At 47.2% G+C, this 15,242-nt stretch overlaps 1 protein-coding gene across 1 annotated transcript; it reads left to right on the top strand.

Annotated features, from left to right (window-relative positions):
* The first annotated feature begins 2,951 nt into the window (after positions 1–2,951).
* Positions 2,952–12,578, top strand: LOC114682316 (pregnancy-specific glycoprotein 22-like). Its single transcript, XM_037201852.1, has 5 exons — positions 2,952–3,206; positions 4,409–4,768; positions 7,044–7,403; positions 8,620–8,979; positions 9,804–12,578. The coding sequence occupies exons 1-5, from the start codon at positions 3,143–3,145 to the stop codon at positions 10,073–10,075; spliced, it is 1,416 nt and encodes a 471-aa protein (XP_037057747.1). The 5' UTR covers positions 2,952–3,142; the 3' UTR covers positions 10,076–12,578.
* Positions 12,579–15,242: the final 2,664 nt, after the last annotated feature.

A 15,242-nucleotide genomic window follows, 5' to 3' on the forward strand; every position in this document is an offset into this window, starting at 1 on the left:
CATGCAGCCAGGTCCAGTGTTGAGCTAGAATGGGCTGGAAGGACTTCTGCCTAGAGAGGCTCATGGTAATGGAGACACAGGGGACATCTCAGACTCAGGCTCAAGTGCACACATGGGTCTACAGTGGTTTTTTTGTATGTTGGGTTGGAGATGGATCAGGGCTTTTACATGCTACACGAATTCTCTTCTACTAATCTTCACCCCAGCTCTGGGTGGGACCTGCTTAACTAAGGTTATAGCACAGCTCAAAGAGATATTATAGCCTTCTACAGACCAGGATTTCCCCTCCCTCGGCTGACATCACAGGTGGTTTTCTTCTCTTTGCTCCAGATGGTCCAGATTTCCTGATCTGATCATGTCCCTCTTAGATATTCATTTCTACCCAGGGCCAAACCTCACCCTCTCCTTCCATGTAGCCTCTCACCCACCTGCACAGCACTCTTGGCTCATCAATGGGAAGCCACAGTCATCCTCCAAAGAGCTCTTTATCCCCAACATCACTACTGATACCAGCAGATCTATATCTCCCTTGTCCAGAACTCTGACATTGGCCTCCATAGGACCACAGTGAAGTAGATTACAAGTCTTGGGAAATGGATCCCTGAAATATCAGCAGCAAGCTTTGGGGTGAAGCCTTGGTTTTATGGACAGATACAGAAATTAATTCCCAGCCTGTGTCACGGGCACAAACTACTCCCAGTCCTCTCATGAGATTCCAGCTATGATTCTTCCTCCTCTCGTTGCATCTCTGATTTATTCTGGGTGACCCTAGATTGGTCTTGGAATGTGAGGGAGGCTTCCTCCTAGGTGGGAGGGACTTCCCAAGGGGAGGGGTTGTGTTTAAGGTCAAACAGATTTTTTTTTTCTGTCACTTACTCCTGCCTTCCTGTTCCCTCCATTTGCTATCATGAACTCCATGACCCAGAAGGCACACCCAGAGCTTTGAACCATGCTCATGTTCTCACCCCAAATGCTCCCAGCCCCCATCTTTTCTCACCTGGTGATTGGTTTCTGCTCTGATGCCAGAAGAGGCAGATGTTGACTGTGCCTGGGAGGCCTGTCCTGAGTCAGGACGAAATTATGTTTTGATGATGCTGTTTCATTAACCCTTCACAATGTCTGTGGTGGACATCACAGTGTCCCTGAGCTCAGGATCTTGGAAGTGGGAAAAGTGAAACCCAGGGTAGATGTCCTCGAGCTGTGTCCTGGCTCCGAGTGGATACCAGCACTTGTGATGACCACATCAAACATGGAGGGACACTCCCTTGGAGAATGGGGAATTTCCTTTGAACTCTCCCTGTGGAAGAGGAGGACTTAGCAGTTTGAAACGGTGTCCTAGTTAGCAGTAAGTGTCACCTTGACACAGTCCAACATCACCTGGGGCAGGGAGGAAAGAGTCTCAACTACTAACTATCTTTATGATTTTGGCTGTGGGCACATCTGTGACAGGTTGTCTTAATTGATGCGGGAGGTCCCATGTCATTGTGGGCAGCAGCATCCCTGGGGAGATAGTCCTAGGTTGTATAAGAAAGCTAGCTAAGTGTAGAGAGCAAGAGAGTGATCCAGGGAATTCACCTTCCAGCAGCACATTTCCTGCCTTGACTTCCTTCATTCCTTCATTGTGACCCAAACCGGGAAGGGAAATGCAACCTTTGGTCTCCTAAACTGTTTTTGCTCAGGGTGTTTTTCATCACATCTGGAGAAAGAAATCTAGAACAATGTATAGGGAAGAGCAGACGAATTATCTATCTGAACCAATGTTCTCTGTACTCAAGAGCGGAGCCCCTCAGCACTCCGTGGGCAAAGAGAAGGAAGGATTTAGACACCAGAGATGGGTCAGTGAGTGCAGGTGAAGCCCCAACATTAGTGTCTCTTCCTTTGAGTCTGAAGGAAAATGTCCTAAGGCTTTCCTTTGAAATTTCGGGGGCGTAAGGCCCCTACCTAGGATTCCCATCCTCTGGATGTACATGACTTCTGACTTCAGTGCAGGGCTTCCCAGGACAAACATGGATCCCTGTCTAGACCCACCCTACACTCAATGAGGAGTTCTGGAGAGCACAGTGACTGGGATGACAGACCCTGCATCCCACTTGTGCTCAAGGTATCAGGGCAGGTCACAGTTGACTTGTTGACCCTGCCTGCTGTAGCCCTAGACGAGAGACTGCAGTTCTGGTGATTTCCAGGGCGTGATATCAGGACACACACTCAGGCCTCATAAAATGGCCTGAGCCATGACCTTGCCTAGCAGACTGGTTTCCATTCCTGTCCCTACTAATGGGGAGCTCCCTCCCTAGACCCTGCTCCGTTTCTTGCCTGGGGAGCAAGAGAGTCACCTCCTTCCTGGTATCTCCCAGAGGGAAAGAATGGATTATCACAGGGGAATCACCTAGGCAAAGGGCAAAGGTGACCCAGGAAGATCAGGCAGACTGAGGGCTCATCCAACATACAGCTCAGCCAATACATAATGATGAAGGCTGCCTTGAATCCCTCCATAGGAAGAGGGAGACTTCAGGCCTTTCCAGGACACATAGGTCACTCTTTCCCAGTACCGAGGACATGAGACTCCTCATACCTCTACTCCTGGGCCTCTCTCCTGGATCAGAACTGTGATTGGTGACACTAGTAATAAAGGATTGATTTTCATCCCTATTGATCACTCAGCTGGTTCTTTTCCAGCTTTCACCAGCTTCTCTGCTTGGGGTAAATCCTACCTTCCTAAAGCACTGAGAACAGGGCAGATCAGATGCTCAGTGGGGTCTCTGTGTCACAAGGACACATATGCATGATGGAGGCTCCCTCTTCGGTGCTGACAGACCCAAGGCCAGCACACAGCAGATGTCAGCCCTGGGATGAGCTGTTGTTCTCCGAGGGCAAGGGGATGCTTATCAGCCTTTTTGCTCTGTGTTGCTTGGAGGAGAAACATAAAAGGAAGTTGAGAGGGATGTGGGACAGCACTGGGAGTGGAAGGGATTGAGCAGTGCTTTGGACTCAAACCCCACCACCCAGAGCCCATTGGATTCTGAGAAGCGCTCCTGCCTGGGAAGACACTCAGCTCAGAGGACGGAAGGACAGTAGAGACTGAGCACCTTGCCAGAGCTGAATCCCTTCTCCTCAGAGGGAGGACAGCACAGTGGGAAGAGAGATGGAGGGGTCCTCTATGATTCCCTGCAAGGGCTGGACCTCCTGGCAGGGGCTCCTGATCACAGGTAAAAGTACCCATTTTCTTTCTGTTGTGGTGGACGGGGACTCAGAAGCAGGCTGGAGTCTCCTAAAGGGGACAGGAACCTGAGAGGAGACTCCAGGTTTCTGTTTGCAGTCACGGGGCAGAAGGTACAGGGATGGACAGAGGCTCGGCAGCCTGAAGCTCTCAGTGGACAGGAGGTGATGAGAGGAGGAGAGAAGCCCCAACCACTCTCTATTCAAAGTGAGTCCCATTGGCTGCCTTGTTCTGAAGCCTGATGTCCCCAGTCATGGCAGGGTGACTCCAAATATAAATCAACAGGGATGGGCCAGGGGGATGGCTCAGTGTGTGGAGACTTGACAACCTATATTCAGTCCTCAGCTCCCACAGGGTAGATGGAGAGAACAGACTCCTGTGGGCTCTTCTCTGCCCTCCACACAGGTCCTGTAGCATGCTCCTGCACATGAGCGAATGGAGACCCTTTTGTCCTCTCAGGTGCTGTGACATACACCCGTACTTGCACACACTGAGACATTTGCCTCCACACAGATTTGTGGCACATACCTTCACATGCACACACTGAGATACCTGTCTTCAGAAATACACACATACATGAGTAAATCTAAAATAACTTAAATCAAGTTGATTTATTGATTATTGTCATTAACTACAAACTTGGGAACGATGTAGATAATCCCATGGGGACACATTTCCCTCCCTTCCTCCCTTCCTTCCTTCCTTCCTTCCTTCCTTCCTTCCTTCCTTCCTTCCTTCCTTCCTTCCTTCCTTCCTTCCTTCCTTCCTTCTCCTTTTCCTTTATCCACTTGTGTCTGAATCTTTTCCAGGAACTTACCTTTCCAAAAAGGTCAAACTAATACCTGTCCTCACAATGCCCTTGTTCTAGTGAACCTGATGCCAGATCATCTGCAAGATGAAGTCATGGGTTGACTGGAATCACAAAGGGAAGAAAGAAAAACAACAGAAAGTGAGGACTCTCCAGGGGAGGAGTTCAGAGAGGCGTTGCTCCTCACACCGCTGAGGGGGGATCCAGGCAGACCCCCGAGCAGAGGGTTCCTAAGAGAGTTAATAACACAGTCAGAGGTTCTGAGGGAATGGAAGTCATGTTGCTCATGTCTACCAAGTGTAGTCACACCACTAACCACACACCTAAGCAGAGTGATGATCACATCTGCTCAATATTGATGCTTTCTCTCTGTTCCCTTCTAGCCTCCATTTTCACCTGCTGGCACCTTTCCACCACTGACCATATCACCATTAAATCTGTCCCATCTCAAGTGGCCAATGGAGACAACGTCCTTCTTCTTGTCAACGATTTGCCTGAAGATCTTCTAACCTTTACCTGGTTTAAAGGCGAGACAGGCATGGACCTTGGAATTGCAAGATATGCACCAGACAGAGATTTAATCATGCAAGGGCCTGGATATAGTGGTAGAGAGACAGTGTACCGCAATGGATCCCTGCTGATCCAAAATGTCAATGAGAAGGACACAGGACTCTACACTCTGCAAACCTTAAATGAACATGGAGATGTTCTGTCAATAACAACTATGCGCCTGCATGTGTACCGTAAGTGATTCTTTGTGAATTCTGGGTTCTGGGTGGGCTTCATTCCATTGGACACAAACAGCCGAGTGGCCTGGGTTTTCCTCCCCTCTGCGCTGCATCCCCATGTTTGGGTTTTAGTATTTAGTGCAGGACACACATGGTGTAGAATAATGGCAACAGATCACAGTCCTTCATTTGACTTCACCCTGAGACAGGTGGATGCATGGTGGGTAACTCAGCCCAGGATAACAGCCTCTGTCTAGACTCTTGGGGTTCTTACCAGGAATATATCCTTGAAAAAGACCCAGAGGGAATCAATGTTGGGCCTGATGGAGGAAAACTTGGGATCCTCACAGAGATGCCTTGGTTCCAGATCTCTGTTCCAGACTCAGTTCCAGGTAGCTCTGAGAAACATTTCACAAAGGTTGGATTTTGATCTCCTGATGGCAGGGAACAATGCTTTTTAGTAGTCCAAGTCCTGCACCTTTGGAACCAGCCAGTGCACTGTCATGAGAGATATGCTTAGTCTAGGTCCCCTGGACATCTTCTCCAGAGACTGAACATGGAGGGAGAGCTTAGCTAGACAGGAGCCCAGGCCATTACTTTATGTTCTGATGGGCTTATGAGACTTCACAGGAAGGTCAGGGCAACCAAGGACAGGAAGAGAGGACACAGGTCCTCCTGACAAGTGTCCTCTGGGGTCCAGCTCAGGGGATTTTCTCCGGTAAGGAAATGGCTACAGGCTGTGCTGATCTGACAGCTTCCCAGACATGAACTGCAGTTGCTTTAGTGATCACCAGGGGTGGCATCAGGACACACAATAAACCAGTGGAAAAGAATTTGCCTGAATCTAGGAGCCTGGTTCCACCTCTATGTTTTTCAGACCTGACAATTATGGACCCAGCATTCTCAGACCTCCTGGCTTCTTAATGTGTCTGCTGCACTGCCACGTGATCATGTTCCATTTTCCCCGTTATGTGTTTCCTCTGGGAAATATACAATATCCAAGGGGAATCAATTAGACCAAGGTCCAAGTTATCTCAGAAAGACCATGATACACATGGGCAGACCCATTACTCAGCTCAGCAAACAGGAAGTGGGAGCATGGTCTTGAAATCTTGCCTGGGACAAAGGAGCTCACAGCCTTTGTCCAGGAATCAGATCACCTCCTCCCACACACCCAGGTGTGAGATTCCTGACACATCCTGGGCCTTTGACCTGGGTCAGAACTTTGACTGGTGGCTCCATTGAGAACAGATTTGTTCTCTTCCCCACACATCACTCAGCTGGTCCCTTTGGGGCCTGTCAGATATCTCTGTCACTTTCCAGCTAAGAGCAAATCCCATGTTTGCTTAGCATTGAGAACACAGGGCAGACTGGGTGCCCAGCTGGGTTTCTGTGTCACACAGGTGTGCAGATTTTCCCCTTTGGTGAGACATTGTTCTTACACAGAATTAATAGGCATGGCCCCAATATTCTGAAGACTGATATTTTTAGCTTGACATCATAAAAATTCAAGCTGGTGTGGACCAGTGACATGGGCCAAAGGATATTGGCCTTTGCTTCTTTTTCTGACAATCTGATGCCCATGAACCAAGTTGTCCTTGGACCTCCACTCAAGTGCTGTGTCCTGCACCCACCCACACTGAGACTGGTCCTGATACAAACTCACATGCAGACATAATATGTGAACTAGTGTAAAAAAAAAAAAAGGAAATGGATTGATTCAATACTATATCCCCTAGCCTATGAGTTATTCAATAAGTCTATGGGCATACAGGGTTCTGGAACATTCATTCATTCATTCATTCATTCATTCTCTACAGATATCCAAGTTTTTTTTTCCAGGTAGTATTTTTTTTTTTTTTAAATAAGACAAATTAAGTTTCTTTTTGATGCCCCAGTCTTCATGGACTTGAAGGAGAAGTCAGGTGTTGATTGGAAGCCCAAGAGGAACAGAATAACAGTGACAACAAAGTCAGAGAGTGAAGATGTGGGGTATGTAAGGGAAGAGGTCTGGCAGGCGTCACCCCAACACCAACACTGTAAATGTGAGCAGGCGTCGATGGCAGTGAGACAGGGCCACGTTGACAACTGAGGAGAGAGCACAACCGAGTGGAAATGACAAGTGTGGGCACTCTGAACATGGGGGTCATATGATGACCTTCACCAGGTGGGACAGGGAGACACTCCCACACTGAGGACGAGCAGTGGACACAGGTGCTCAGGACACGGGGGCCCATGTCAGCCAAATACAAAGGTCCCAATTTAGATGGATCTCTCTCTTCTCTTCTAGCCTTCCTTTGGACCTGTGGGCGGCTTGCTACCTCTGCCCAGCTCACTGCTCAATCAGTGCCTCCCAGCGTCGCTGAAGGAGGAAGTGTTCTTCTCCTCGTTCACAATCCCCCGGAGAATATTGTAGCCTTTGGCTGGTTCAAATGGATGAATTCGTTCAGGAAAGTTGAGATTGGCCAATACATAATAGACAGGAAGTCAACTGTGTGGGGGCCTGCATACACTGGCAAGGAGACGCTGTACAGTGATGGATCCCTGCTGCTCCGTGGTGTGACTCAGAACGATCGTGGATTGTACACTGTACGAATTCTGAGAACAGACATGAGAAGTGAAGAAGCAGAAGTACAACTCCAGGTGAACAGTAAGTGACTCTCTGTGACTGTTCAGCTCTGGGTGGGGCTTAGACACACAGGGCTGTCATGGCTGGCCTGGCCTCCCTTCCCTCTGCACTGTGTCCCCACGGGGAGGTTTGAGCACTTAGCGCAGGACACACTGGTAGAGACAAATGTCCATAGATCATCTTCCATCTTCTGACTCCATCTGCATCAAGGAAGACCTTGATGGAAAGTAACTCAGCCTAAGATGTCAGAGTCAGTCCAGGCTCTTGGGGCTCTAGAGTAGAGAGGCCTGAATCCTGTCATCTATCTTTCCAAGGCTGGACTAAAGTGATGCAGGGGAGCATTTTCTAGTGCTCTACTCTTACAAAGCTGATAGAAAACAATGGTTTTAGAAAATCCATGTCAAACTGGAATATTTAATAGGTCCAAATTGAGAGTGTTATTAATAAAATCCAGGATTTGGTACAGAGACCATGGAGGAGTGCTTCCTATTTGCTTGCTTTTCATGCTTGCTCAACCAGCTCTCTTACATCCTAGCCCAGGGCTTGAACTGCCCGCATTGGTCTGAATCCTTTTGCATCGACCCCCACTTTAAAATATGTACTATAGCTTTGCGAGTGGGCCAGTCTGGTGGTGGCATTTTCAACTGAGGTGTTGTCTTGCAAAATGACCTTAGCTTGTGTCAAGTTGTCATAAAACCAGCCAGCCTAGCACCCAAGCCTTTTGAAGACCTGAGCCTGCCTTGAAGATGAGACTGCTTCCAGCCCCCACCCAGCCCCAGACCTAAGGAATACTTGACAGAGCAACAAGTACATCTATTAGATGTGGTCAGGGGTTGAGTGTTGCCTCAAAGAAACTGAAGAAAGAACCTAGAAAGCGAAAGTTCCAGGCCTGTTGAGTTCAGGGGAGGCGTCGTCTCAAACCCCAGTGTGCATGAGTGTGTGCAGTGTCTGACTGAGGGCAGTGAGGGAGCAGCCATGTAGACGCCCAAGAGAACAGTTTCATGCAGTGGACATGAAACTATCAGGGGCACTGTTTGGAAGGAGGAGGTCATGTTTCTGCCCTTCAGTAAGTGGGGTAGACACACACACACACACACACACACACACACACACACACACACACACACACACACCTCTAGGCTGAGTGACGAATCCATCTGTTCAGGATGGAGGCCACCATCTTTTCACCAAGCACAATTATCCTCATGTGATGGCTTTTTTCTCTTTTCTCTTCCAGCCTCCCTTTCTCTGTGTTATAACCTTTTCACTTCTTCCCAAACCATGATCCAACCGGTGCCTCGGTATCCTGCTGAAGGGGAAGGCGTACTTCTCCAAGTTCACAATCTTCCAGAAGATCTGCTAAACTTTGTCTGGTACAAATCAAAGTATGGGACCCCGGTCATTAAAATTGTAGAATACAGCAGAGATATGAATTCCATCTTCTGGTGGCCTGCATACAGAGGAAGAGGGATGGTGTACTATAATGGATCCCTGATGCTCCAGAATGTCACTGAGAAGGATGCAGGAATGTACACACTGGAAGTTTTAAAGAAGAATTCCAAAATTGAAAAAGCATCCGTGGAATTTAATGTAAAGAGTAAGTGACTCTGTGGTTTCCTGGGTCTGGGTGTGGCTTATCCTACTTCATACACTGGACTCTCAGAACTGGGCTGTGCCTGCTCTCTCCCCCACTGCATTGTATCCCCCTGTTCTGGGGTTTGGCCGCCCACTGCAGGAAACACAAGGGTAGATAAATGGTAGTAGTTCAGAACCCCTCACTTGTCTTTACCTGCAGAGTGGAGGACCTGTACTGGGTAAACTCAGCCCCAGGATGTCATCCTGACATCCAAGTGCGGACACTTGGAGCTCACACCATACACATGTCCCCAGGACCGACTATTCCATAGAGTGTAGAACCAGCTGTGTACTGCCTTGTCAGCTGCAGTTAGGCAGGTCACCTGTGCCTCTCCTTCCCCCGAGGCTCCATGGAGAAGTGTCCGGGGCATTAGCCTATTATTCTGATGGGCTTGAGACTTTACAGGAAAGTCAAGGCACTAATGGAACATACAGAGGAGACAGACACTCCAGATTCCTCCTTCACCTCAGGGGTCCAGCCTAGGACATTCTCTTCTGCAGGTGAATAGTAACAGATGCTGCTGATGTGAGCAGCTCCCCATCCCAAGGTCAGAACATTGCTCATAACTAAGCTTAACTCATGGACACAGCCATGATCATGCACTGTGTGTCCTATTACAGGGAACCTGAGACACAGGAAACAGTGCCTGAATCAGGGTCACACAGTCCCTGGGTGGCAGATCCAAAGTACGAGGTCTTTCTATAGTCATAAAGTATGAACTAAAGGTGGCCTGGTTGAACTCTGTGGACTCCTGTCATTTTGCACCCTCTTCTGTTTCTTCACAGAGGATGTGACGCAGCCCTTTGTGCGAGTCGCTGACACCACAGTCGAAGGACGTAGATCTGTGACCTTCTCCTGCATATCACCCGACACTGATATCTCTATCCGTTGGATCTTCAATAACCGGAGTCTGCATCACTTAGAAAGGGTGACTCTGTCCCCTACAAAGTGTGGACTCAGAATAGATTCTGTTGGGCGGGAGGATGCTGGAGAGTATAAGTGTGAGGTCACCAATGGAGTCAGTTTGAAGACCAGTCTCCCAGTCTGGTGGCCATGATGAGTGACCTCTATCCTCTCATCCTACAGTAGAGTGCTGGCATTTCTTTATCAATGGGGTGGAAAATGGAGGAACGTTATGTGGTGAAAACGATCAGTTACTACTCAGGTACAGCCAGCGTGGTGACTCAAACCTATAATCCTGGGATGCACATATGTGTAAGGGAAGACCAGGATTTAATGAGAGCTTGTCTTAAAAGGAAACTAAAGACATCAATGTGGTAAACAAAAATTCAAAGGCTTTAAGAACTTAGGTTGTGGTTCAAATATACACTGACCTCTCAGAATTCATGGGATCTAATTCCAGGAGCCTTCATACTTTTGGATGCTCTGAGTCTGCTATGAAAATGGTGCATTGTTTGCGTAGAGAAAAACATCCTCTCATAGACTCAAACACATTCCCTGTTTAACTAATTCACCTAGGCCCAATGCTGCCTGCACACCATCAGCCTTGTGAAGTGAGGAAGAGTAACAGGAGAAGGGTCTGCCCTGTTTCAGTCTGGACATAGCGGGTTTCTAAACAGCTTTGATCCACAGTTTGAAGAACAGATATAAGGTCCTTCACATAAGGGCAGATCGTACTGTTTTTATCACGAGAGTGGCATTCACAGTGGGACCTTGCACATGAGTGTTTTCCTGTTAACATGTATATCTTTCCTTTTTTAGTCTCCTCTCATATATTGCATCCCAACCAGTTTCCTTTCACTCCACCCCTCCCTAAACTTCCACTTCCCCTCTATTCCAGATCTACCCCTCTTCTATTTCCCTTCAAAAAAATGAGCAGGCCTCCCAGGCTCATTATGTATTTATAGATATATAGCACATGGCATGGCAAATTATATTAGACTTGCCACAACTCTTCATAACAGAGCTGGGAGAGGCAACCCAATAGGAAGAAAAGGGTCCATAGGGCAGGCAAAAGAGTCAGAGATGTCCCCACTTTCACTATTAGAAGATCCACAAGACACCCATCTACATCATCTTAACATATTCAAAGGCCCTAGATCATATCCATACAGGATCTGTGATTATCACTTCAGTCTCTGTGATCCTCTCTAAGCCATGATTAATTGTTTCTGTGTTCCATGTTTTCATGGTGTCCTCGACCCCTCTGGTTCCTACAATCCATCCTTCCCCTATTCTGTGGGTTTTCCTTTCCATTCCCGAGTGTTTGGCTGTGTGTGTCTCGGCATCGGCTCCCATCAGTTGTGGGATGATGCCTCTCTGATGACTATTAGGCTAGGCACTTACCTTTGAGTAGAAGAGAGCATCATTAGTAATCATTTCATTGAAATGTTTTTCCAGCCATGTTTGGTTCTATCCTGAGTCTCTGGGCTGTCCAGTCTCTGGTTGGACATCCAGGCAGTGTCAGGTCTGGGATCCCTCTCATGGCCTGGGCTTTAAGTTGGACCAGTCATTGGTTGGCCACTCCCACAAGTTCTGCTTCACCATTACCACAGTAGATCCTACAGGAAGGACAGATTGTAGGTTGAAGGTTTTGTGGCTGAATTGGCGTCCCGGTCCCACATCTGGAAGTCTTCAGTGGTTGTAGAAGATGGCTGGTTCAGGCTATCTGTCCCTCACTACTAGGAGTCTTCACTAGGGTCATTCTTACAGATTCCAGGGAGTTTCCACTGTAGTAGGTTTGTACATGGCTCCCAAAATGCCCCCACCATTCCAGTTGTTACTCCAAGTCCTCTTTCCTTCTATCCCAACTCCCTACACTTGTTTCCCCTGTTCCCATCCCCACTGCCCCAAGCCCATCCACAAAATCCATTCTATTTCTTCTTCCCATGGAGATACGTGGGTCCCACTTGAGTCTCACATGTCACTTAGCTTCTCTATGCCTGTGACAAAACAGGACATCTAATTGTTTGTGGCAATAGTAGTTTACTGAAGTGGAGCTCAGATGGGTGTGTTTGTTCACCAGTTCCGGGAACTTCTGTAGAATCTTTCAGATTTTCCAAAAATAAGTTCATATCATCTGAAGATTTATTTTATAGCCAATTAACTGGCCACATTTTATTTATTTGTGTTGCCACAGATAGAGGACATCTAAGAGAATACTGTCAAAAAGAGGCCACTGTAGCATCCTTGTGTAGATCCTGGTCTTACAGGGAAAGCTGTCAGTGTCCCCACTGAATGCTGAGGTGGCGGTGGCTTTTCACGTGTGTCCCCTGGTGCACTGGCCTCTTTCTACCCCTAGTTTGCCTGTTTCCATTATTAAAAATTGTTCACTTTTGTCATATTTCTTTATTGATTCAGTCTTATGAGTTATAAATGGAATACATTTTGTGTTTCTTCATGATTCCGCCTCTGTAGTTTCTGGGTCTCCAGATATTTGTCTGTTTCATATACGTCACTCTACAATTACCCACATCATTATTGAGTAGTCATGAAAATTTTAGTAATGTGACAAATGGACAGCCAGTTCTCAAAATTCACTTCTAGTGTTAAGAATGTTACTCTTACAAAACCAAGTTAATCTGATTAAAATTTGTCAATGCCCTTAATCACTTTGAAGAATGAACTTAGATTCTTTTCTTATATACTGTTTATAATTTCCCCTCTCTCAACCCTTCCCATTTCCCCCCCCCATACGCCCTACCATCAGATCTACTCCCTTTCTCTCATTAGAGAAGAATAGGCCTCCAAGAGATAACAACAAAACATGTAAAATAACTTTTTTTTTTTTTTCCGAGACAGGATTTCTCTGTGTAGCTTTGGAGCCTGTCCTGGAACTCACTCTGTAGACCAGGCTGGCCTCAAACTCACAGAGATCCACCTGACTCTGCCTTCCAATGGCTGGGATTAAAGGTGTGTGCCACCAATTGCTCGGCTCCAGAATCAAATTTAATAAGATGAAACACAACTGTCATATTGATGTTGGACCCTTCAACCCAACAGGAGCAAAAGAGTCCCAAGAGCAGACGCAAGAGTCAGAGACCCACTTGTTCCCAGTGTCAGGATTCTCATAAAAATACTAAGGTAATAGCTATAATATATGTACAGAAGACCTGGTGTCAGCTCATGTAGGTCCTGCCCATGCTGATGCAGTCTCTGTGAGTTCATATGTACCTTGCTTAGTTGATTCACAGGGCCTTGTCCTCCTGGTGTCCGTCCTTCCCTCTGGCTCTTACACTCTTTCTTCCTCCTCTTCTGAGCATTCCTGGAGCTCTTAGGGGATAGATTTGATGGACACATCCATTTTGACTGTCCACATTGTAAGTGTTACAGCTCGGGAGGGAAAGGTATCCTGGCTCTCAGAAGCCATGCAATGCCTACCTGTAGGTGTTACAGATCTCAAGGGAAAGTTATCCTGGCCACTAGAAGCTAGGCAATACCCGTAAGTGTTATAGCTCTGAAGAGAAAGGTATTTTGGCCATTGGAAGCCAGGTAATACCTACAGCTCAGAAGGAAAAGGTATCCTGATAAGAAGCCAGGAGATACCTACAGTTCTGTTCCAGTGGGGCATGGTTTCCCTGCAGGAATGTAGCAGTTCTGCTCCTCTCTTGAAGAACTTCTGCAGCCCTGCTCTGCTCTGCTCTGCTAAGTAAGTTTTCTCAGAGATGTAGTACTTCTCCTGATCTGGCAAGAGCCTTTCTGCTCTGCTCTGCTAAGGGAGCCTCCCTGCAGAAATGTAGCAGTTCTGTTCCTGCTCCAGCAAAAGTTGTTACTTCTCTGTCCTGCTTCACTCCGTAGAAAGAAGCTTGTCACCCTAACCTCACTCAAGAGACTTATTGGTAGGGAAGAATTCAGGAGAGTGGCTGCCTCTGCCAGCGTGGAAAAAGGCAGCAGCAATCTGAACAGATACAGGGCTGATATAGGGTTTCTTAGGGGCAGAGTTTTTCCAGAGTAGGAATTGATTGGATTTCATTCCCTGAGCTTGGACAAGCTCAGAAATTGGCTGGATTTTGTGCTCTGGAATTGGTTGGTTTTCATGCTCAATTGGTCAGGGCCAGGGTGTGTTTCTTTGACTGGCCCTTTTCGCGCCGCTGCGCCCCCCCCTCCGTACACACATGGTATCTGTTGTGGGTGTCTGCATCTGTTCTCTTCCTATTCACTGCCAGTGAAGCCTCTCTGATGATGACTGGATGAGGAAATGATATACAAATACAGCAGAATCTAGCTGGATCTGATGTAGAACCCTCTTCTCTGAAGACTAGACTTTATAGTACTTGAAGATTCCATGTGCCGCGTGGTGGTGGTGCACGCCTTTAATCCCAGCACTCGGGAGGCAGAGCCAGGCGGATCTCTGTGAGTTTGAGGCCAGCCTGGGCTACCAAGTGAGCTCCAGGAAAGGCACAAAGCTACGCAGAGAAACCCTGTCTCGAAAAACCAAAAAAAAAAAAAAAAAAAAAAAAAAAAAAAAAAGATTCCATGCAAGGTGACAACAGAGGAAAACGATCTATTGTCCTACCCAGTTGAGTTTCCTACAAATGACAAAAATGACCAGCATAGCTAGGTATCCCTAAATGTATGAGAGTGGCGGTTATCCCTTGGAGGCAACCAAAAACTGTCTAACTGGACTCCAGGCTGCTCAAAAGGAGGGCAACCCTGGCTGGTACTGGAATGCAATCAACTGTACATGGAAAGTGATGTTATGGATCCTAGAGGAGAGCCTATAATGGCCACTTTCCTAAACCAGTTTAATTTCTAGGTTCATTCTAAATACACATTCTTATTCCCACAGAGAAGTGTAGCTCTAGCCCTACATTATAGATGCTTTTTTTTTTTTTTTTTTTTTTTTTTTTTACATAGACAGAAGTCATCAAAGAAATCCCAAGATAATCCACATGCAGCCAACAATGGATGCTGTGGTGGTCTGTATACAAATGTCCTCCATAGACTCACGTGTTTGAATGCTTGTCCCAGAGAGTGGCACTTCTAGGAGGTGTGGCCTTGTTTGGGTAGATGTGGCCTTGTTGGAAGAAGTTTCTGACTGTGGAGGTGGGCTTTGAGGTCTCATATGGTAAGCAGCTCCCAGTGTGGCACACAGTCTCCTTCTGCTGCCTCAGGATCAAGATGTGGAACTCTTACCTCCACTTCCAGCACCGTGTCTGCCTGCATGTCACCATGCTTTTGGCCATGATGATACTGTACTAAACCTCTGAAAGTGTAAGCCAGCACCAATTAAATGTTTTCCTTTAAAGAGTTGCTGTGGCCAC

This window comes from Peromyscus leucopus, chromosome 1 (assembly GCF_004664715.2).
Source record: "Peromyscus leucopus breed LL Stock chromosome 1, UCI_PerLeu_2.1, whole genome shotgun sequence".
Classification (NCBI taxonomy): domain Eukaryota; kingdom Metazoa; phylum Chordata; class Mammalia; order Rodentia; family Cricetidae; genus Peromyscus; species Peromyscus leucopus.

Excerpts from the sequence above, each read along its gene's own strand:
- LOC114682316 (XM_037201852.1), top strand. The coding sequence starts at position 3,143 with ATGGAGGGGTCCTCTATGATTCCCTGCAAGGGCTGGACCTCCTGGCAG. Across the intron at positions 4,769-7,043 it reads TATGCGCCTGCATGTGTACC|CCTTCCTTTGGACCTGTGGG; the intron begins GTAAGTGATTCT and ends CTTCTCTTCTAG. Across the intron at positions 7,404-8,619 it reads AGTACAACTCCAGGTGAACA|CCTCCCTTTCTCTGTGTTAT; the intron begins GTAAGTGACTCT and ends TTTCTCTTCCAG.